This window comes from Protomyctophum bolini, assembly GCF_963924005.1.
Source record: "Protomyctophum bolini genome assembly, chromosome: 21".
Taxonomy (NCBI): domain Eukaryota; kingdom Metazoa; phylum Chordata; class Actinopteri; order Myctophiformes; family Myctophidae; genus Protomyctophum; species Protomyctophum bolini.
In genome coordinates, this window is record NC_137882.1 from 7,675,449 (window position 1) to 7,699,560 (window position 24,112).

The 24,112-nt window shown below is 41.4% G+C and overlaps 2 protein-coding genes across 3 annotated transcripts in view; one reads left to right on the forward strand and one right to left on the reverse strand.

The window, feature by feature from the left end:
• Positions 1 to 2,032, reverse strand: part of lyrm4b (LYR motif containing 4) — a gene marked incomplete at its 5' end in the record, with an annotated part of 28,537 nt that extends 26,505 nt beyond the window's left edge. Inside the window, one exon of the mRNA XM_080793717.1 lies at positions 1,947 to 2,032. Within this exon, the coding sequence (XP_080649843.1) occupies positions 1,947 to 2,032 (86 nt within the window). The remainder of the gene's footprint in view (positions 1 to 1,946) is intronic.
• A 1,265-nt stretch (positions 2,033 to 3,297) lies between these two features.
• fars2 (phenylalanyl-tRNA synthetase 2, mitochondrial) overlaps positions 3,298 to 24,112 on the forward strand; it is a 93,598-nt gene continuing 72,783 nt past the window's right edge. The window contains exons 1-2 of one of the 2 annotated variants that reach the window (XM_080793683.1): positions 3,298 to 3,331; positions 9,493 to 9,610. In XM_080793683.1, the coding sequence (XP_080649809.1) occupies positions 3,315 to 3,331; positions 9,493 to 9,610 (135 nt within the window). In that variant the 5' untranslated portion in view covers positions 3,298 to 3,314. The remainder of the gene's footprint in view (positions 3,332 to 9,492; positions 9,611 to 24,112) is intronic. The other variant, XM_080793684.1, reaches the window with a different exon arrangement.

Here is a 24,112-nt window from a genome sequence, read left to right on the forward strand (position 1 = left end):
CCGGTACGCAGGACATGCAGGACGACACGTGTGAGTTTGTTTGTAGATCTGTTATTTTTGCCAAATGTTTCCCCCAATACAGGGATGAAAACAGTCCTAATTTCCTATTAGACAAACTTTTCACGGCCCCTCTCTCTGGCCTGTAGTAACTCTGAGGACCCTGGTCCCAGGCCCCATGTTGAAGACCAATGCTTTTTAATAGGAATACAGAGGATAATAATTAAATTCAAAGGAAGTGTAAGTGATATATTTGTGAAAAGGTTAAAGCTCTATATTGTGATAGTAATCTGTCTCTCCAGCTCTTTACTAAAAAAGAAAGTTCATTTTCAGGTGGAATGCCAATTCCAGCCAAACAGGAGGTACTCTCTCCATGGTACTCCAAACTGTTCCAGTTTCAAAATATTCTGCTCCTTTTGTTTAATGCTTAAGTTCTAACTTCCAAGTTATATTTTTGATTTATTGAATACAGAACAGTTCAATACGAGGTCTGCTAGGAGGATTATAACCCAGGATGGCCTATTGGCTTGTTTCCATTGGGGTCCTTCATAATCAATTCACAGAATTTCACTTGTATAATCTGTATTCTAGTCATCTGTAGGAGTTCTCTCTGATGATTGGATCAAATTGTTATACCGGACCGGACCTGAAAATGTATTTTAGCTGGAGGAGACAGAGACCCCTGTTACTGAACAAAAACTCTATAGCAATGGGTAGTAGGGTACCATCAAAGTCAAACTACTGGGTAGAGTGGCTGGATGGTAACTGCAAGATTGCCAGTTCGAACGCGGGCTCCCCCAGAGTTAGTGTCGAAGTGTCCTTGAGCAAGACACTGAACCCCTAATTGCTCCTGATGTGCTGGTTGGTGCCTTATCGCAAGTTGCATGGTTTCTGCCGCCATCGGAATGGGTGCATGTAATGCACAATCTATATGTGGATAAAGGCGCTATATAAATGCACCATTTACCATTTTACAGAGCTGTCTTAACACTTAATTTAACGAAGTAGACAGACAGACAGACAGACAGACAGACAGACAGACAGACAGACAGACAATCGGGGTATCCATCCACGCACAATTATTTGGGGGTCCTTGAGAACCATATAAACTAACTACTGGTATACATTAGAAAACAAGCCCCCCAAAAAACACAACCAGCAACCGCAACTACTAATAACGTACACTAAGCCAGTGGTTCCCAAAGTGGCCAGTTGGAACCAAATGAACCCTTATGTGTCTGTAACTCAGTGTACACATGGAACCAAAATGGACCCTATTTGTACACTCTCAGAGTTAAATTAACATTTATATTGTAAAATATAAATTGGGGGTCTCAGAGATGCCATCAAATGGGGGTCTGTCCGTAGCCTAATACAGGTCAAACTGTGTGGGGGGGGGGGGTCCTTAATTAAACGGGTTGAGAATCACTGCTAGAGCCGTCAAAATCTTCTCTTATGGCGGTCTCTGGAATATCTCTTCAAATGGGGGGTCCGCAGGATAGCAGGTATGAATTTAGGGGTCCTTGACATGAAAACGTTTGGGAACCACTGCAGTGACTGCACGAAGCAACTTGAAAAATGAGCCCAAATTCGCTCATAATAAGCAGACATGGCAACCAGGCTACACCACCCCTGGGCAATGTATCAGCATTTTGTCCTCCATGAGGCTCCATCACCATATAATCATATCATGACGTTTTCTTTATAACAGTATAAACAATCTACATATGGAACCAAATGGACTCTTACCATGAGGGGCAATTGTTCCATGTGTAGCCTACACTGACAAGAGTGATGTGTGTGTGTGTGTGTGTGTGTGTGTGTGTGTGTGTGTGTGTGTGTGTGACTGTGTGTGTGTGTGTGTGTGTGTGTGTGTTCGTGCCTTATTGCAGCGGTATAACAGTGGTATAAACAACAGCAATGAGACGTAAATAAGATGTTTTAAATACCTGTAGTTGTATGAGGGGAACCTGCTGCTCTCTCTCAGTAACATTCTGTACAGAGAAACAACCTGAGCTTTGCTGGACGCCGCCATGTTGATCCGAGCATCAGGTATTTTTTTTACCCTGTATATGACTGCAGGGCAGCGTGAAAAACCCTTCTCTCTCACAAATCTTTTTTTTTTTTTTTAATAATCCATCATTCATGCATGTTGCACTATATAGTTTAGATTTTGTGTAGAGTAGTACTCATAGTGCTTCTCAAACCTTTTAATATCCTCACTCCCAAATGTATGAATTTGGCTTCAGACCCCTATATCTGAAAGGATTTTGTGCCAGAGACCCCCCACAAGAGGAGATTAGTGGAAAAAGGCACATTTATTTATTCCACAGTTTTAATATTGTAATTATTTATTCTTTATATTTTTTATATATTTTTTTGCAGACCTAAAAGCTCAAAATACATCATACTGAAACACGTTGTGAGCTTGCATATTGGATCTTTTTGAATAGTCGTGGAGCCAGCTTGGTTGGAAATCTCTGTTGGAATTGTTACCCTGATTAATTGAAAATGGCAAAAGGCCAAGGGTGGACCCTGTTGTAAACAAGTGTAAATGCTTGATCATGGTTCGTCTACAAAGTAACAGTTTTATGTATTGACTTGTGCTTTCGTTTGAAATGTACCCATTCTGCAATTGCATAGCCTACTGTGAAATATAAATGTCAATCAATCAATCAAATCAAAAAACCCCGCCACCCGATTCCGGATAAGCGGTTGAAGATGGATGGTTGGACATTGATTTTGATGCTATGTTAACTGATTTTGCTGGGGACCCCCTGGAACCATAGCCTAAAGGCTGGAACCCCTTCTTCATGCCAAGGACCCCATGGGTGTGCATGGGTCCCCTGACCCCACTTTGAGAACCACTGAAGTAAAACACATTCTGTTTTATTCTTTATCCATGTCCAAAATGTGGAATGCCCTGCCAAAAAGTATGACTCTTTAATCATTATATTAATGTTTATTATAATACACCTGACCCATTAATAATATTATATTGCATACATTTTGGGTTAAATCACAGTTATGGTAAAATAAATTACCTTATGCAGTGCACGCTTGCGACCTTCTTGCTGCCGCAGGACCCCGCAGAGAGCTGTCACTAATACGCCTGTCACAAACATATGATACAATCCTAGATTTTCCAAACATATGTTGCTTTTTCCACTTCATGCTCACACATATTCATAGTAAGTCATTAATCAAGTACGTGTCAGTTTAAATGATCCAAATAAATTGGATATATCCTAACAATTTCACACGGCATGTATTGAGCGGCCTCAAAGCAGTGTAATCTGGAGTACAGCTGGAGTATAATGTATGACAGAACAAGGTGAGTTTAATACATTGCTGTACTTTCTTCATAATAGTTTGTTTCTTTATTATTCGAGCCGGTAAAGGACCGGGTCATAACGGAACCATGTGGTTCGGCTTCTGGTCGGGGTTTAACGTCGTTTGGGTGATTATTTATCCCCCCAGTACACATGTTGTTGTGTTAGCATAGCATCGCTATGCTACAAACTCACCTGTCAAACACTCCACACAGTGACACACATGTCATTATTCTCAGTGCTTATTCAACTCTTAAAAAATAAAAATAAACGAAACCAAATGGATTCGTACGCGTCCATAATATCATGTTGTGTATTGTGCACTGTCACAGTGTCAACGATTAATACAGGTATATTTAGCTCCATGCAGTTGTGTGTGTGTGTGTGTGTGTGTGTGTGTGTGTGTGTGTGAGATTATTGTGTTTGTTTAGTGTAGTGTTTGGAATCCAACATCCAAACTTGGGATGTTTATCAGAATATGGAATATTACGGTATATTATTTAGACTGTAGTTTTTTAATTTTAAGTCGGTGTACCTTGTTTTGTAGCTCTCTTTCCAGAATGCAGGAGTCTGCAGAATTCATCATAAAAATGCATAAAAATACATAATGTCAATAGAGGGTATACAGATACCCTCTATAGTACAACTAAGATTTAGTTTGGAGTTCAGAATCTTCACAAATTTTCAACCTTAATATCTTCACATAATTCTGTCTACTCACTCTGGCACCTTTTTTTCCACCGTAGCTCCCTTTGGGAAGGAGTTCGTTAGGTTTAAGTTATATAGGGTTCGGTTAGGTTAAGTTAGTTGGTTAGTTGGTCTCCTTTTTCTTTTGGAACACCAAAGCAAAGCAAAGTTACTATGTTTACCCAGGGTAACTGGACTAAGCTCAAGAACTTGTTTACAGCCATGCCCTGCTCATAGAACATTTCATGGTAGGGGTTCAATGCCTTGCTCAAGGGCACTTCAGCGGTGGTAATTTTAACGTGCCGGTCCGGGGATACGAACTAGCGACCTTCCGGTATCAAGACCGCTCCGCAAACCGTTCGGCCACCGCTGCAACGTCTGTAAGTGCTTAATAGTCCGCTCTAACTTTTCTCTAACTTTTATACTACTTATTACTCTTATTATAAATGATAGCCAATGTACTTGAAAGTCGATTAACTTCCATCATGTATTTTTTGAGCCATTTGTACTGAAACAAATACTTTTGTAACTTTGTAACCTTTTTCTACAAGTGCAAGTAAAAGCATTTTCGAATCTGCAGTTGGTTTTCTGTCCGTTTTATATGTTATGAGCACATTTGCCCCTAGACTTATTGGGCCATAACATATAATTGGGTTCCGTGAAAGCGGTGGTGGAAGTAATGCCGTCTGCACGCGCGTGTGGCCGGTAACCCCCCCCCCCTCAACTAACGGGTTAATTGATCGATAAGGTCAAAACTTGACAAGTTCATTGACAATTTCCTTCCCTGTGCATGGACAGTAGGGACATAGGGCCTGCCCTGTTTTGGCTCTTTTTTTTTTCAGAAGAAAGAGGCTGCAGTTTAGCAGCTTGGAATCCCCATCGGTGATGTCTCTAGTAGGCAAGTTTGTAATGTAAACTGTCCACAGCTTGAGTGAGTAGAGCGATATGATGCCATTTCACACCCCATCTGCACTGCCAGCAATGTGAGTAAGTGAGTGTCTAAAAGTCTTTAAAAGATGTGTCCTGATGTACCGCAAAGCGCAGCAACCTCAGCGACTTGGACTCGTCAAAGTCGCTGAACCCATCAAATAATTCGCTCGCAGTGTCTATATCTTCACAAAGTTTCACGGCTGTGTCCCGCCGCTAAACCTTTTTTTTTTTGGTTAAGATCTCCACGCTGCTTTGTGTCTGTTCCTGGAATACTGCATTTTATTCAGGGCATGTACGGCTGCCGTAGTGGTCTGGGCACCCAGCCTGACGGCGTGTTGCAGGTTCGAATCCCGATCCTGACGACCTTTGCTACGTGACGTGTTACTCCCCATCTCTCTCTCTCCCCATTTTCTGTCAGTCTACTGTATACTTAGCCAAAAGATAATAACATTAAAATATATAATAATAATATAATTATTTTAAATATATACTAGTCCTTACCTGTTCGAAGATAGATTGTAGCCTATTATTGTCTCCACCAGGCCGAAGGCATGGGGAGAGAGTATGTTTTGCACTCCGTCCGTCCGTCTGTGTCACTTTATGTTTGTAGCCTATTTCATTTATCTATCAAATGCAAAACGTCTCTGTACTGTACGTCGTGTATGTACGTCGTGTCGTTGTCTGTAATCCACGTAACTCGAGAACCGTTTGCCCCACCGACTTCAGATGAGACACACGCGTTCCACACCGCCACAGGGAGTGCAGTGCCCGGCCTTGAGTCGGTGAGATACACCGTTGTCCAGAACCAGCACAAAATCAACTTCCCGGGGCTCTGGAAAGGGCCCAAATTTGCCAATTGATCACACCTGATCACCCCTAGATCTCCATACATGGAGCTGGCCTGTTCTGACATCACAATGATGTTCTGACATTCTGCATAGACTGAGACTCCATATTTGGGCATAGTAACTGCAGGGTGGGGCATGCATTTCCAACTTGGATCGTTCCAAGTAGGCCAGTGCCCAATGGGCACCACTCTAGTTATACTTAAATCAACCGTCATCAAAAAATACAGCCAATGAGACCCGTCCCTTACTACATATTTAGTACATTTCAGGATAGTTCAAACTGTCTAACAGCATATTAGTGAGTGATTCAGTTTCGGACCGTCATAGTTGTTTTTTGAGGGGCGCTAGCCCCTCCTATATACAGGTTTAATGTTTGTTCTGAGTTCAATGTTTGTGTTAAAAACGCCATTGACAATGAAGGGAAAATTTACGTCATCTTGTTCCTAACACAAACATTAAATGCCATTTTAACAATAAAGAGAATTTAATGTTTGTTTTGACACCGTTTGTTTTACATCACCATTACATCACCTAATCCTAGCAACAAGCGCCCCTCACTTCACACGGATGTGATTTTTGTTTACTGAAACAGACTCATTTAAGTGTTTGTGCATGCATACGGAGGAAACATTACAAAATTGTTAGTGCGATATTTGAGTAAATAATATACTTAGTTACTTTGTTTGCACCACTGCTGTTGGAGCAACGCGCGTTCTGACATGAGATGATGAGAAAGCAGGCGTGTGGTGTGAAACATCCAGGATTCCTGTTGGGGTGAGACTGTGAGAGTTTCACTTTGCACAATCGCTGCCGCTGTGTCGAGTGTGAAGCCGCCGTCACATCAGCATGTTGTTGGCTGATTAGAACCCAGCGCTACACAGCTGAGGTGACATCTTTTGCACGCATTGCTACTGACGCAGGCACGCACGGCGCACGCGCAGTACTTAGTTTAGACTAGTCATTGGTTAGACCAGTCATTAGTCCTACAAGCTTATCTCAAACCCTCACCCTAAGCCTAACCTCCCACGGGGCAGCACACCTAAACCTAACCTCTCTCCCAACCCTTAACGCAGTGGTTCCCAAATTGGGAACCCCACTGGGGGTACCTGAGGGAGTTCCAGGGGGTCCCCAGCTAAATGATAGTTTGGAACCAAATGGACCATTATAGGTCTGTAACTCTGAGAGTGTTTTAACTCTCAGAGTTAAAATAACATTGATTTTACTATATAAATTGGGGGGGTCCCAGTCCCAGAGATAGAAATGTCATTAAATGGGGGTCCGTCCGTACTCCGTATAGACTAATGCAAGTCAAACTGGGGGGTCCTTGAAATTAAAACTGGTTGAGAATCACTGCTAGAGCCGTAAACATCTTCTCTTATGGGGGTCCCTGGCATATCTTTTCAAATGGGGGTCCGTGGGGCTAATTAGTGTCAATCTGGGGGTCCTTGACGTGAAAAAGTTTGGGAACCACTGCCTTAACGCGCCCCTCACTAACCTTAATCCGGTTGTTTTAACGCACCCCTCACCAACCTTAATCCGGTTGTTTTAACGCACCCCTCACCAACCTTAATCCGGTTGTTTTAACGCACCCCTCACCAACCTTAATCCGGTTGTTTTAACGCACCCCTCACCAACCTTAATCCGGTTGTTTTAACGCACCCCTCACCAACCTTAATCCGGTTGTTTTAACGCACCCCTCACCAACCTTAATCCGGTCGTTTTAACGCACCCCTCACCAACCTTAATCCGGTTGTTTTAACGCACCCCTCACCAACCTTAATCCGGTCGTCTTAACGCACCCCTCACCAACCTTAATCCGGTCGTCTTAACGCACCCCTCACCAACCTTAATCCGGTCGTCTTAACGCACCCCTCACCAACCTTACAGTATGTCTAACCAATGACTAGTCTAAACTAAGTATGCCCGCACACACGTATGTTTGTACATGATTGTAAAAATTAGCTGTTTAACCTCTAATTGTCTAATAATAATCCTATCCCCAATCAAATTTCAAAATACTTATGGGGACATTTGGCCCTCACAAGTATATTGTGCACACATAAAGACATCAGTTGTCACGGAAAATCACCCTTCTGAATTGGCTCAAAAACCTGTGTGTGACTGTGTGTGTGTGTGTGTGTGTGTGTGTGTGTTTGTGTGTGTGTGCGCACTCTGCTCTTTAGCAGCAGATGTGTGAAAGGTCACACACACTTCCTGTTTGCTGATGTCCCACTGTGTTTGAGTGGAAAGGTCAGCACCACTGCAGTGTGTGTGAAGGATGCACTTTCTATGCGTGCGTGTGTGTGCACATGCGCGTGAGACTGGGTGTTTGAATTTGAATGTATGTGTCAGGATATGAGAATGTCAACACTAACACACACGACTGCTGAGTTGTGTTGTGTTTGTGTGCCTGTTTTCTGACATATCGGGCAGAAACACTGTTTATCTGCAGTTTTATATTAACGTTATTTTTTTGTCTTTCATTTTGGAGTGTTTTTAGAGAATGTTAAGAAAGCCGTTTTATTTGTTACTTACACAATCTGAAAGCTGTAGACAGTGTAGCTTTAGGATCCTTTTGGATTTGAACGATTACGGTTCCTTAAAGATAGAATGCCATGATTTTAAAACATGATCATCAGTTAATAACTTAGTAATATACTATATGTAACCAGATTTGAGGAGAATTAATGTATATTTTTTAAATCCAAAATGAGTTAATAGCACACTAAGCACAGGCAGACTCTTCACATACTTACAGCATGTCTGAAATAAATATCAGAGCTGAAATTGATATGTAAATAAATATGAAATAAATGTTTAAACATGTAGCTAGGTGAACCTTTCAAGCCTTTCACTTTATCTGTAAGACATTCTCTATAAGCCAATAATGCCATATCTCCAAAACTGGTGGGTCAAACTGAACAACCAATATGTCAATGGGAAACTACTGTATGATTCCATGCTTTCATCTGACATGAAAAAAAATCCAAGTCAAATATGGTCATATACTAAGAGAAAGATGTGTGTACAGAAACTGTTAAAGTTCTGTTTTTACGGCGGCACAGTCGGTATAGTGCTGTCGCCTCACAGCTACCGTAGAAGGTCCTGGGTTCGATTCCTGCTGCATGGGGACGCTGTGGGCGTGTCCTCTCCTCCGCGTCATCCGTGCCCATACCCGAGGCGGGGTGGGCGAAACGGCCTTTCTGTGTGGAGTTTGCATGTTCTCCCCATTGACCCTACTAGGTACCCTCACATGGTTTGTAAAGAGCTATCACATAATATGTGATAGCACATGTTTTGGACATGAGACGGAGAGTCAAATAATTAGACTGCATGACAGCCATGCATCTTGATGCACTTGGACATCTCTCCTTTCAATGTGATGTTTCTTTCTCTTGATCTCACCACGGAAAATAGCGCTGCGTCTAGCGCTGATCTCAAAGGGAATGGCAGCCAATAGTCTTGATTGGATTGATTAAACTAACGCCCATCCTACCGTCTTCAAAATGGCAAACCAGCTGTGACCGCGCATTCAGGTCTTGAGTTAAGATATGAGACCTGGTGGTTAATTAAGAAGACAAGCAAAATTGAGCTCTCTCTCTCTCTCTCTCTCTCTCTCTCTCTCTCTCTGTGTCTGTTTGTGTATTTACTGTGATGGATCACTGTTCATTTATTGATCTTGTGTTTTCTGCGCTCAGGCCTCTGGAAAGTTCCCTGTCTGCTCTGCTTCCTCCACCTCTGATCCCCTCATCCCTCAATCTCTTCATCCATCCATCCGTTCTGCTGTGGCATCCACATCAAGAGCAGCAGAGACAGGTAGGAGACTTTGTGTGTGGAACATAGTATTGATTGACTGTCCAGTGTTTCTTCCCTATGTCCGGTCAGAGAGAGAAAGCGGACAAACACACACATCTGCTCTTTTACGAGCATTAAATAGGGATTTATAAATGTGTAAATGTGTCCAAAAATAAAATCGATTTGTATAATTCAATATTAACGATTACTTTTTAATTTAATTTTTTTTAAAGATTTCCCCCCCCCCAAGGGGGTTTGGGAACCCCTGATGTAGATGATTAACAATAATTTTAACTCGTGAGAGTTAATAAGGGTCCATTTGGTTACTAACTCCATCTTTTAAATGAGGACCACTGGTGGTCCCTGGACCAGTGTTGAGCCAATTGATCACCATAGCAACCCCAGCCTAGGCCTGATTAGGTAAATTCCCAACACCTGCTAAATCCTCCAAACCTGTATCTTGATTGAAATCAATCTCAACTCACGCTCAGTCACTCACACTCTCAGTTATGCAGCTACACAGACACATCCCAGGCACACTTTGGTAGGCCTATAGCCCTGTCCTGTTTGGATGACAATATGGCCTTTGCAACAGATTTTCATTTAAAAAAAAAAAAAATATATATATATATATATATATATATATCGATTATTAATTTTCATAATCTCTTTCGGGTCCTATTAACGATTAATCGATTAATCGGACCATTCCCTACTAGTAAACATATTCTCAATTTCTCCACGTTTCAGTTGCACAACCACACCGGTTTGTTCTATTTCCATTTTCACATACACATTATACATACACAAACACATTCACACATGAATGAGTTTGAAATAGAACCCTGCTGTGCCATTATTCCAACAGGAAAACACATTTTCCGTGCTTTGCTTTCCATGTTTGTCTTGTTGTGCTGAGCTGCTTGTCATGCTGATGGGCGTATTGATTGATTTGGAGTTTTCGCCTTTGTTTGACACCTTGAAATGTTCACTCAGTGCTTGTACTCATGGATTGAAGTTCTGATTTCAGTCATTTGGATTCCCTACACTCAGCAGTATGGCTCTTGGCTTTCTCTAGAGGATGATTTATGTATACTTGGCTTGCGTGCCGGTGTCACACACTGAAAATGGCTTATGTACATGTTCTGAACGTGACGTGTTCTGAATAGGGCTGTCGTGATTACAACTTTATGTTGACTTGATTAATTGTCAACTGTGGTTAACGATTTCATTGTTTTTTTTTGCATTGAACATTGGAACATAATCAAAACATATTCTGTTTACCTTTTAGGCTTCGTAATCAAAAGTCCAGATAAATAACTGAAATATACAAATACATTACTGTAATTTATTTAATTTGCCTTGTGGTATTATGTTACCATTCAATATTTCATTAGATTTGTATGAGTGCTGATGATGGTCTGAAGACTCACCTGGTGTCACCTTTTTACAACAGCCACATTTTTTGATTTGTCTGTCTGTGCTCCGTTTTTTGTGGACTTCAATATTGCAGGCTTCTCGCACATGGCTTTACCTTGTGAGCCTTGAGTTATTTAAGGACACTCCTTGGATTTTATTAGAATTGTGTGAACCAGTAAGCACCATGCAGTGGGAAAGAAACATTATTATTAACCCATTTTGGGCGGGAAGTGGGAACCCCTTTTGGTGTTAGCATTATGTTATACTTTAGCTATTGAAAAATAGCAGATCTACAAGCTCAGTGGCGCGCTACGAGCTTGTATGTCTGCTATTTTTGAAAAATCGAAGAACCACTGACATAGAAACATAGCTTTTTCAGAAAACTGTCAGGATGTAGAAAACATTTTTAGAATCTGATCTCAGGAAAAAATGGGTTAACAGTGCCTCTAGTACTGCTACTGCTATCAATAAATACTCTTTCTAACTTTTAGTAGCACTCATAATATTGCCAACACAGCAGTCCGCAGTGTAATGGAGGATCTCCATTACACTGGCACATTTAAAGGGGACAGTCTGTGTGGTTGTAATATATGCAGCTTTAAAGGTGATGTCTATGGTTGTAATGTATGCAGATTTAAAGGTGTTGTCTATGGTTGTAAATGTAGGCAGATTTAAAATTATGCTTCCCCATATGGCTCATTTACTTGGTAGAGTACAATTTCCCTCCATACCAAATCTCTTAGGAAATAGCCAAGCTCACAATAACGCATCGCAAAGGCTCTTCTTTGCTATTGTTTTCTGGGAGTGGATGGGGGCGGGTGAAGCACACGATGGTCTTGTCTGCTCGTCCAATTAGCTCATAAGTATGTCCCGATTTTCAATAAAAATGTAAGTTATAAAAAAAAAGTATGTCCCGATTTTTCGTTCCTGATCCGATCCCGATAACACCATTTCTGGGTTAGCCGATACCGAATGTCGATACCAGAGAATAATATTTATAATAATAATAATACATAAATAAAAAAGACTTATTATATCTCGTGTTGTTAATAGAAGACTCCTCGTTCAAATTTTGCACTTGCAATTTCAGCAACTCTATAACAAACTCCACAGTCCACATCATGCCCCAACATTTTATTTAGCTGCCATAGTGTCAACCCCTTACCCCTGTGTTGGATCTGTGGTTAGACTGGCATATTCACAGATACCGATATGACCCCATATGACCAGAAAAGCACCATACCGATACTTTCCCGATACCGTATCTGGACATCTCTACTCATTTTTTTTGCTGCTTTCGCCTTTATTTATTTTATTTTGTATGGAGGGACAGACAGTAGGCTGACAGGACATGGGGAGAGAGATGGGGGGGTGACATGCAGTAAAGGCCGTCGGGATCGTGAGTCGAACCCGCGGCACACTGCCAGACTGGATTACCAGCCAAGGTGCCTGGACCATTTAGCCATGGCCCAGACATCTCTACTCATTAGGACACTCACTGCCATGGATACTATCGGTATTCTAGCCCCTCCTATACCCAGCTTTATGTGTCTGTGTGTACAGCGATGATTTGATTGGCTGAGCACATAATGTGATGTATGACTATGATTATGTAGGATGATAAGAGCGCCCCTCACTTCACACAAGTGTGATAAAAATAAAATAAAAAGTTCTGCATAATGAGATGAGATGAGATTCAATGTATTGTCAATGTACAGCACAGTGAAAAGTAATGTAAGCTTTGTTGAGGGTTCATACGGTTGCATATTTTATTAATCGTTGATGGTTTTTGAGTTGTGCCCCTCTAGCCCCTCCTATGCCCAGCTTTCCGGGTTTGTGTGAACAGTACACAAACATTGGCTTGTGATTTATATTTTTTGTGCGATGTTTTTACGCTGCTGTATCTGTGGTACTTATCTTGCCCTGTGATGATGATCATGATGATCTTATCTCTTAATTAGGGATGTTAACATAATTTCCTGTGTTTGTAAATCCAAACATTCCAGGGGACTAAAATGTGACTAAAACAAAATGAAAACTATTCAAGAGACTATGACTAAAACTAAAAACTAAAAAATTGATGGGCTATTTTGTATTTTCATCATGCAACCAAGTGTAAAATGACTTCTACTGTTTATTTGCTGACGAAATTGTCAATATATTTAGTTGTTAGTCATTCCTGCCAATATTCCATACAAGTAGCCAATTCTTTAATGAAGACATGAAAACATGTTCACCACGATCACTAGTTTGTAGTAAAAGAAAAAGGGGGGGGGGGGGGAGGAACGTATCTCATCGTCATCATCATCCACACGGTGACACTCTAGTACAATGTATACTGTACATCATGATGTACATGAATGCGATTATCATGCAAGCTCATACTGTACGTCATACCATACAGATGTTGTATAAATACGCTACAGTTAGTTCCACTCCCCCCTCCGATCACTTGTAGCAGGATCATCATCATCATAATACCACGCGTTGCTTTAGTAAACAATGCATGTTCTCCCTCTTTGTATATAAAAGGAACGGACATTACTCATCTTCAGATCAGATGGCCTATAAGGCACGCTACAATATAAAATAATTGTATTACCATGCAAGTGCATATATAGTATACAGTACAAATTTATCGTAGCCCGCATTCACTGCAGCAGCAGGGCAAAACAACAAAACGGCGGAAAATATGTGGAAGTGGCAGATAAGGTTATCAGAACTCATCAATTAACAAGTAATTAATTAGTTGATAATTCCCATCCCTACTCTTCATTTGACATTTAGACATGAAACACACGGATTTATTGCAAAAAATGGTACACAGTTAAACTTGGCGTTAAAGGCTCCGCGCTCTGGGCGATATTCTCTGAATTTTGTCGAAGCAGCGTGCTAAGCAAAAATCTGAGAGCATTAGCAAAACCCCCCCTGGCTATACAAGAACATGGCACAAATGAAGACAGTTAATGAGATTAACTTGAATCATGCAAACTTGAAGCATACTTTAATGCATTTTAATATTAAAGCCATATCAATTAGATTAGAGCTATATCAACATTGAATTCTACAGTAGGCTACTTTATAACAGCATTGAATTCTAGTTTTCTTTATCAATACAGAGGCTATGCACATGCATAAAGTGAGTGTTGCAAAGTGAGTTTACTGTCATTGTTTAATGCAATCAGATATGACTTTTCTCTTTGGATGTATGGGCTATCAACGCCAGAAAATAGTTTTTTGCCACTCAGTGGGCATTCCCGCATAACCGGGTATGATAATGATGTCACATGTATACCCTCTATTGAATTCTAGATTACTTGGAGCCATGCACACGCAAATTCCAGTTCAACATTCAGTTTACACGTTTGAGCAATACGTAAGCAATATATTGACATTCATATTTAGCTTGAATCAAGCACACTTCACGTCATTTTCCAAGTATTTGAGCCTATGCCAGACTCCTGAGCCTATGCCTTGACTTGATATCAAAAGGTGGAGGAGGCAAGATTTGACAATGCCACGCGGAAGCAGTGTGTGTGATCAATGAAGCAGCTGTAGTGAGCTCTGATTGGAGTATGAATGAGAGACGTAATGATCAGCTGAGATGATGAATGAGAATAGAAACTGACTGACAACTGATTTAGTCTTTTGGCATGCGACTCACGTGTCCCTGTATCAACTAACGCTGTGCTTCATTTTTATGTGTTATTCTGCTATTCCACTACTATAGCATGGACAGCCATCATCGATGGAGAGATGAGGGTTCATGAGGTTAAACCACTCCTCTCTCCATCTTTTTGCTAAGTACAGTGTAGGCATTTTCCTTTAGCCACTCCCTTTCTCCTCTGTATCATCCCTTCCCTCCCCCTTTTATCTCTCCATCACTCTCTCCCTTCATCATTGGACTAATAATGTACACTTCCTGCCCGCCTCACTTCAATTCTAGCTTCAAACATTCCTTCTCTCTCTCTCTCTCTCTCTCTCTCTCTCTCTCTCTCTCTCTCTCTCTCTCTCTCTCTCCCGCAGAGAAATTCATCCTCTTCATTTGACCCATCCTAATAATCAGTAGCAGCGGTCATCCGCCTGGTGGCACTTGGGGAGCAGTTAGGTTCAGTGCCTTGCTCAAAGGACACTTTGAAACAAACAAGTAGGCGAGGTTTACAAAAGGTAAACCCGGTTCTTTGACTATTTAGTTTCGGCTCTAAAATCAACCCGAACCGACTACTCGTTTATTTGGCTTTTCGGCCGAGTAGTTTTGGTGGCCGAATGTTCAGTGCATCCCTAAAGTAATGGTTTTGGTCTTCAAGCGACGGTGATGATATACACAGTGAAGATATAGGACAGGTTGTGTGCGGACACAATTACCTTGACCTCCAACCACCTACTTCTATAGTGATTTTTACTAGTTGACTAGTTGCCTAGTTTACAAGTCGACTAGTCGAGTAGTTGTTTAACTACCTATTATGTAAAATAAATGCATTCTATCTGATCTTGACAAAAAATATTTTTCAATTCTCACAACACGTAATTTTCTCACATTTGACTCCACTACAATTATTTGACGTAAATCAGATATATTCGAAAATGTTTTGACATAATTTTGAAAGCTTAAAAAAGTGAAATCCCATCCATAAGTACCATATACTTATTCATACACATGTACTTTAAATTCATACTTATGTCAAAACCTTTGAACTTTTGCAATAAAATGGTTTAATGCAGGACTTTTACTTGTAACCGAGTATTCTTACATTGTGGTATTGCTACTTTAAAAAGAATAAAAAATAAAATAAGTACTTTACGCCCCACTGATTTATAGTGGCCCGCGTCGCAGTGGAAGACATAACGTTAGCGTAGTGAGCTATAGTGACTTTGCTGTAGTGTCACCAAGATAAATGAGAGAATCACCAAGCAAGCTTCTGTCTGTGTGTACTGTGTGCACGTGTGTGTGTGTACATGTCTTTACTTGTATTACTTTACTTGTGAGGACCAACACTTTGCTACAGTATTTTCCACTACACGTGTAGAGGTTAACATAGGGGTTGGGGACGGTGTTATGCCATTTGTAGCGCACTGAAAGTTGGCGATCTACTGTACAACAAGCTCACAGCGCAACCTAAATTGTTTATGTACAGAATTACAGTGATACAAATGTGTGTGTGTGTGTGTGTGTGTTTGCGTGTGTGTGTGTTTATGTGACGGTCAGTCAGCGGGTGTTCTCCATCTGTTCTAGAAAAGCCCTTCCTGAAACTGCTGAGCTGACAAAACACACGCACACACACACACACACAAGCTCACACACACACACACACACACACACACACACACACACACACACACACACACACACACACACACACACTTTCTCTCGAAATCCAAGTTGAAGCTAAATTTATCCTTGAACTCACCCTCTACTCCCCCCCCCCCCCCTCTCATCAACAACATATTAATATTCATCCGTGAAAAACTAAGCTGTAAAAGCCATTATTATTAGCCATGTTTGTAATAAAAACACTAATTATATCGGCATTATATATAGGCAAATTCCGTAGTTTGGTTCATTCAAAATATCTCCTAGCATAATTCACCCGTATTGCAATCATTTGGATTTACCCATCCTGCCCGTCTTTTCAAACAACTTCATATTTTTTATTTAAATAAAATACATATGCTCGCACAGTCACTGACAGAATTTACACGCCTACACACGCACTTGGGGTGTTCCACTAGTCAGCGATGTGCTTGCGTGTGTTTGTTTGTATGGATGTACAGGTTTATATATTTTTTAATCAAATTGAATGCACGAAAATAAGCTTTACTATACATCGTTGCTGTCGGGAGTTGAGTTTTTTTTTTTTACATAAATCAGTGCTATTGAACACCCTTTACATCTGTGTGTTGTTTAGAAAAAATATTGATCCAATGGAAAGTAGTAAAAAGTGCTTTGGACAAAACCTCTTAACTCCATTGGACCCTCAAAATGTCTGCTAAAACCGCTAACTCCACCACCTCTCCCCCTCTCATGGAAGTAATTGACAATATATAAAGTTACAACACCAGCTTTGATGAGGCTGTATTGCTTTGTTTTAAAACTATAAGGTTTTCTTTAGGGGTGCGTGCGTGCGTGCGTTTGTTCCTGTCAGCCAGCAGTAGGTGGTGGTAACAGGTGGACAGGTAGTCTTATAACTCACCCCAGAATGGGCTTAATTTCCTCCCAGGTGGAACCCCCTGTGATGTCTCTGTTCCAGACCAGCATTCAGTTGTCAGCTAAATGCTCTTTTATCTACTATACTCTTTTACCCCTTCATATTCTGTTTTGGTTATTCTATCTTCAGGTCTGCTAACCGTGTTTTTCTGTAAAGTTGCTTGGAAATTGTGTGTGTGTGTGTGTGTGTGTGTGTGTGTGTGTGTGTGTGTGTGTGTGTGTGTGTGTGTGTGTGTGTGTGTGTGTGTGTGTGTGTGTGTGTGTCTTTCTTTCTAAACTTGTTTAAACCAGTGGTTCTCAAACATCTTCATGTCAAGAAATACCAAAAATATGTAGGCTACTTAAACCTAATCTGAATAGATTGTGTGCCAGTTGAACCCATACAAGATTTGTGTCGTTTGTTAGAATGTTAAATTGGACAGACGGTATAGGTTTAAATAACTCATGTGGCCCGTTCACCTATTTTGGGCTTGTTTCCATATAGACCTGGTTGCATATTTCTCATGAAAAGACAATTCTCATGACGCTTTGTTAGCTTTAAGACAACCTACAGTACTGCCTCAATATATCTACAGTACAGCTGCTCTCCCGCATCTCAGCCTTTCTAGTGCCTAATGCCTGTCTTGTTTCTCACCCCAGGGCCTGCCTAAAACCCTTCCTGGCCCCATACTGTTGCAAAAATGCTTGGTTCGTCCTTGATGAATCTAACAAGGTTAAACTAGAGTTTGAAGTTACAATGGGGTTGTATACTGAATACTGAATCGAGCAACTTAACCCATTCTGACCTGAGATCAGATTCATACAAGGTTTCCACTGGACACACACTGGTCTGATTATAACCCATTCTGACCTGAGATCAGATTCTAAAAATGTCAGTCGTTCTTCGATTTTTCAAAAATAGCAGACCTACAAGCTCGTAGCGCGCCACTCGGTGGCGCGCTATGAGCTTGTAGATCTGCTATTTTTCAATAGCTAAAGCATAACTTGATGCTAACACCGAAATGGGTTCCCGTTCAGAATGGGTTAAACACATGTCTGTTCACATAAGCCTGAGTAAACGATAAAATGATCAAACGTTTTATCGAAAGTGAAATATCCCTTTAATATATGAATATATAGTGCCTGGTGCCTCACAGCCAGACAGCGCACGGATCACATGCTCCTCGTATTGTGAGTCATGAGGTCAGGAGTTTCAATCCGACTCTTCTTATGTCTCACACGTCTCCCTTCTCTCTGACCTGACTTTCCTGTCTGGTAAAGTTTGCCAAAAATATCATATTGAGATAAACATGTCAAAGAGCCTTCAGTAGCTCAGACAGAGACTTCCTGGAGCTTTGTGTGGAAGTGGGGAAAAAAAAGACGGTTCTGTTTTCAAACTAGAAATAGACAATGTGGGGCAAAGCACTGCACAATACAAAGTCATGAAAATAGCCGATCTACAAGCTCACAACGGCTCACATCGTGAGGCCTTTTGAGCACTAATGTTTGTAGGATAAAGAGTAGGGCATTCATTCAATATGGAGATTTCTGCCCAACGTCAACAATATTTATTCATTAGTGTTAAAGCAAAGCAGAGCCATATTTATTTTTAATTATATTGTCCTATATTTAATTATTTTATGGTTATGGTAACATTTGAGATTATTCTGGTACGCTGAGTGATACTCCCAACAAATATAGAGAAATCCGTAAATCGCCATATATGGAGTTACACATAGTGTCACAATGCGATCACAGTTCTAACAATGTTGCTGTCAGGTGACCTGGTAAACCATGTATATCCAAAACTGCTCCTTTTTTATTTGGTTTTTATAAAAAAAGTTAAATTGTGAAAATGTCCAATCTGCAAGATGGCAACACGCCATGATGCAATGCATTGTGGCCAGCACGTTTGTGTGATACTCTAGTATGATGAATCATTAGAGCAATACTTTACATAAACAGTTTAAATACGCATGTATGAGTTTTCTAACTGACGGCGACGATAAATGCAATAAATCTCAGCGAACATAACATACAGTATCGGCACAATATACAACAGTTACAACGGGTATTGCATAACCTGTTGGGGACATGCAATCCCAACTTGCATCGTTCCCGACTTGCGTGCTCCCTGCGTACGTTAAATGTGGCATCGGTCAGACTCCAGCACTTGGTTGTGATTAAAGCTGGAATATAGCAGAGATGCACTGAGCCATGAGGTGCTTTGCTCTGAATAAAATATGACAGGTTTTTGTGACAAGATATATATGGTTGTAATACACTCGTATGCATCACTGGCTTGAACAGGGCAGCTCTGGGTGACTTATTTTACTCTATAATTCTAACTTTAAAGCATTTCTGGGTTAAAGAGTTCCAACTAAAACAACATTAATCAGTTCAGAGGTTCAGAGTAAAACCGTGAAAGATTTAATCGGAATGACTTATGGTAGGTTTTTACAGAAATGTTAGCATGGCCATGGCAATGGGTCAGACTGCTATGGTTCACTTTACAATTTACAAATGTTACACTTTAAGCTTTTTGTCACAATGACTAAGCAAATAAAAAATGTACGTGTATAGCAGAGCATTTCTGTGTTTAACCTGCATGCTGTAAATGAGCCCATTGTGGCTCGGCTGTTTTTTAAGTGGTGCAACCACTTAGCTTTGTGTGTGCCTGGCTGCCTGGTTCTGAGCACGAAAATAGCATTTGGTTGGTTTTCAAAACCAAGTGTCACTGTTGTGCAGCCTAACACACAGACATGCATATTAACTGTATGATGGTTTCAGGTGTATCTATCAGTACAGTACAGTACAGTACAGTACAGTACAGTACAGTACAGTACATGTAGAGGGACCCCCTGGGGTCCCCCACGTGGTAACTCTGTCATTTCTCGACCGTTTCGAACGCAGGGTGGCTCACCGGAACCGGTCCGGCACCCTGCGGGTCTGGAAGTTCCGGGGCCCTCCCGGGGACCCCCACATGGAGTTGCACCACTTACTTCACATGGGTGTGATTTTCAAAAAATAGCAGATCTACAAGCTGGTAGCGCGGCACTCGGTGCCACGCTATGAGCTTGTAGATCTGCTATTTTTCAACAGCTAAAGTATAACAAAATGCTTAAAACACCAAAAGAGGTTCCCGTCCAGAATGGGTTAAGGCATGTGGTTCTCAAAGTGCGGTCTAAATGGACCCTTTAAGGCCTGTAACGCTGAGAGTGTACAAATGAAACCAAATGGACCCTTCAAATGTGACCATTTGGTTCCATTTGTACGCTCTTAGAGTTATGGGGGGTCCATGAAATAAAAAGGAACCACTGCTTTAAGGCAAAGTGAGCCCATTTGTGTTGAATAACGGCGTGAAATAATGGGCCTTTTAAGGCAAAGTGAGCCAAATTTGTGTTAGAGAACAGAGTGTAATGTCCCTTTAAGGCAGTGTCCTCAAACACTATATTCTACTTTTTTTTTTTTTTTTTTTCATATATAAAATCGCTAAAAGTTTTCTGTCAAACTGAAAAGTGTGCAGTAAGCATACTGGAAGAGTGTGTGTGTGTGTGCGTGCGTGCGTGCGTGCGTGCGTGTGTGCGTGCGCGTTGGCAGACAGGGTATTACTCTGCCAGAATGTCAGGTTTGCAGGAACGGAGATAAACAAGATGCCACCGGCCCTCAAGGCCACAGCCTGCTCTCCAAATGTCCCCAAATACATAGTAGAATTTGAGAAATGGACATTGTGACCGTTTTCCTTACTTACAATTACAAAACCAAAGGATTCCGTTTGATATTTAGAGGTTTATGGGTTATCAATCATTACTCATTTAGAGGTCCGGTTCGGGGGTTATAAGGCTTAACGACTTTTGACAATGAAGCCAATGCTGAAGTGATGAAAATGCTGCAGGTCTCATGTGTGACCCAGCAGCTGGCGTTGATTTGTTCAGGTTAGTTGTGTGGCGACGCCGATGACACACCGGAGAATCGGCTACCGGTATGTTGGTATGTTTCGGCCGTTTAAGCTACTTCCAAGTGTGTGTGCGCTCGTGTGGTGCACGCACGTACATTTGACATTTGGGCAGTGTACTGTATGTCAGTGGGCAAATTTAAGTGTATGGCCGTGTGTGTGTGTGTGTGTGTGTGTCTGCATGGAGCGTTGCACTTTTCATGATGTATCGATACTCCGTGCGTGTGTGTGTGAGACAGTGTGTAGTTGTGACAGTGAGGAGAAACAAATTGAGTGTATGAGTCAAACAGGACGCTGGCAGGGCAGAGATGCAGCCTCGGCACTTTCCTCCTCCACCCATAAAAATATACCTCATTCATACTGTCACACTCTCTCTCCGTGACTCTCTCTCTCTCTCTCTCTCTCTCTCTCTCTCTCTCTCTCTCTATCTATTTATCGCTCCTTCATAGGGAGAGAGAGAGGGAGGGACTGAGGATTGGAGAGGGATGAACAGGGGGAACGGAGAAGACAAAGCCAGTAGGCGTAGGAGTGTGGATGTAAATCCAGTGCATTAAATTGAACAGAGCGCCTTCTGTGGATTGAATGAATGAGTGTAAGACCATCGGTCTGTGTCACGATTCATATACACGTCGTCGGAAGAGACCAACAAAGATGTGCTCTAAGCTCTGAGGAAAGTTAGCCTTCTGAGTGAAGGTATACCGTATAGGTTCAGAGTGAACTTAGGCTCTGAGTAACGTTTGGCTCTGACCGAAACTAGGCTCAGATAGTGAGCTAATGTCTGAATGAAGCTAGTTATATGAAGCTGAAGCCAAAATCTCGGGACAGAAACTCGCACTCGGTCACTCCAGCATGGCAGTATCACGGTGAAATGGCTGACCTGACGACATTGTGTGACCATCTTGTGAACATTACACCCCTAACATCTTCACTTCAAATACCCAATTGAAAGAAAGAAAGGATATAAACTTGGTTTCGATGCTGTTTACTTGTGTGGTGGTAACGTCATGCCATGAAAAGAGCTTTCCAAGCCTCTGAGAAAAAAACATACAGTATTGCTGTTGCCTATATGTGTATAAAAGGGGTTTCAAAGCAATCTCCAAGAACTTTTTTTTATGGCTGTCACACTAGCCACACTTCTACACAACCACAGCTGCATTGTCAGGTCTTCATTTTATATAGTGTATTTATAGGTGTTGTGCAGCTATAGCCAGGCTGAGGCTATATTGACAGATTAGGGCTGCGGTTTGGGCTGTTTTTCATGCAACTATTTAGTAATCTGACCTTTTAAACTAAATAGACCAACGAGAAGTGATGATGCACACTTACATTCAAATAGGCTAATGCTGACACCATGACCCGGCAATTTGTTTCCTTTTTTTTGCCATTCCACGGGGGCGCCCTCTGTGCTGTGAGAAGGTCCTCAGCTTGCCATAATAAAACTCAAAATATGTCATTCACGAGATTGCGCGTGTTTAGGTGCTAAACCCGCCTGTGCCAATGTCAAGAAGACGATTACTGATTACTGTATTGATTCAGAATGGTATCGCTGATATCCCTACTGAAAGCCCACATATTTGGACTAGCCTGTCCAAGTTGACTTGATTTTAACTTGTTACATGTACTGTTTTATTGCTTTTAATTCACATAAATTATTTTTTTCCCCTTTTTTTCGATTTGGACACCGAATTTTGTTCGACACCAAATGCGTTAGTGCTCAATGTTAAAACTGAGCTGCACAGGGTTTCCTGTTTCCTCATGCTAAATGAACAGGCCCACCTGCTTTCTCAGCTCTGACCAGTAGGACTCAGCGCTTCAACGCTGGAGAGCCTCCCTGGGGGCTTGAGTTCAATCCAGGCACCAGAATGAGGAAGAAAGGCGGTTTAAGTGACTTTGAATATGGCTTGTATGTTGGTGACAATTTCAACAAATTGGGATTTTCACTCACAAGAGTTTCTGTCGCCTTTCTATCAGCTCTCACCAGTTTAGCCATTCTCCTCTGACCTCTTGCATCGACATTTTCGGCCAAAGAACTGCCGTTCACTGGATATTTTTGACATGCCTTGCAAGTTAGCGGTTGGGTGCGAACTTGCTAGGTAACAGGCGTAATTGTTAGAACGCCAGAGAGGAACTCCCTGGGGTGGGGGGGGTGGCAGGGCAGGAACAACCCTCTGCCAATACCTGCAGAGACGATAGGGAGGCAGGATGAACGGAAGAGAGAACAATGGAGAGATGAAGAACTCACTGCCAAGAGAGAGAGAGAGACAGAGAGAGAGAGAGAGAAATCTCTGGTGGAGAACAAGTCACCTGTTTCTGTAGGTTTTCCCCGGACTCACACTGACACACACATGCGCGCAAGTCACGTACATGGTATCGTGGTGTGAGGTTTCCCTGGCTTCAATCCCGCAATGCAGTGTGCCTGTGTGTGTGTGTGTGTGTGTGTGTGTGTGTGTGTTTCACACAGAGAGATAATTTGCATTTATATGCCTCTGTCTCAATGAATGCATTTCTTATTAAGTGTGTGTGTGTGTGTGTGTGTGTGTGTGTGTGTGTGTGTGTGTGTGTGTGTGTGTGAACCCACAGTGTGTGCGTTAGTATTCGTGTGTGAGCATACCGACTGCTCAATGTGGCTTCAAAGCAAACATTTGCCTCGATTACGATTAATGAACAGGATTATTCTGATAATAAATTCTGAACATAAAGCTATATAAAAATACATTTTGTATGATTTTAAGGCATCGCTACTTTTACTTTTTAGTTGAAAAGCTTTGTTAAAAAACAACAAGATACCTGATGGTATTTCTATTATCAAGTGTCCAAGTGAAGACAGTGTGTAGGACTCATTTTTTTTCCCTTCATTTTCTTTATTTACATGCTACAAGTTTTTAAAAAATCGTACTTCTTCCAAGTATTTAGTAAGATCTTAGTACACACAATTGGTTATTCACAGTACGCCCACAGTTCCCCT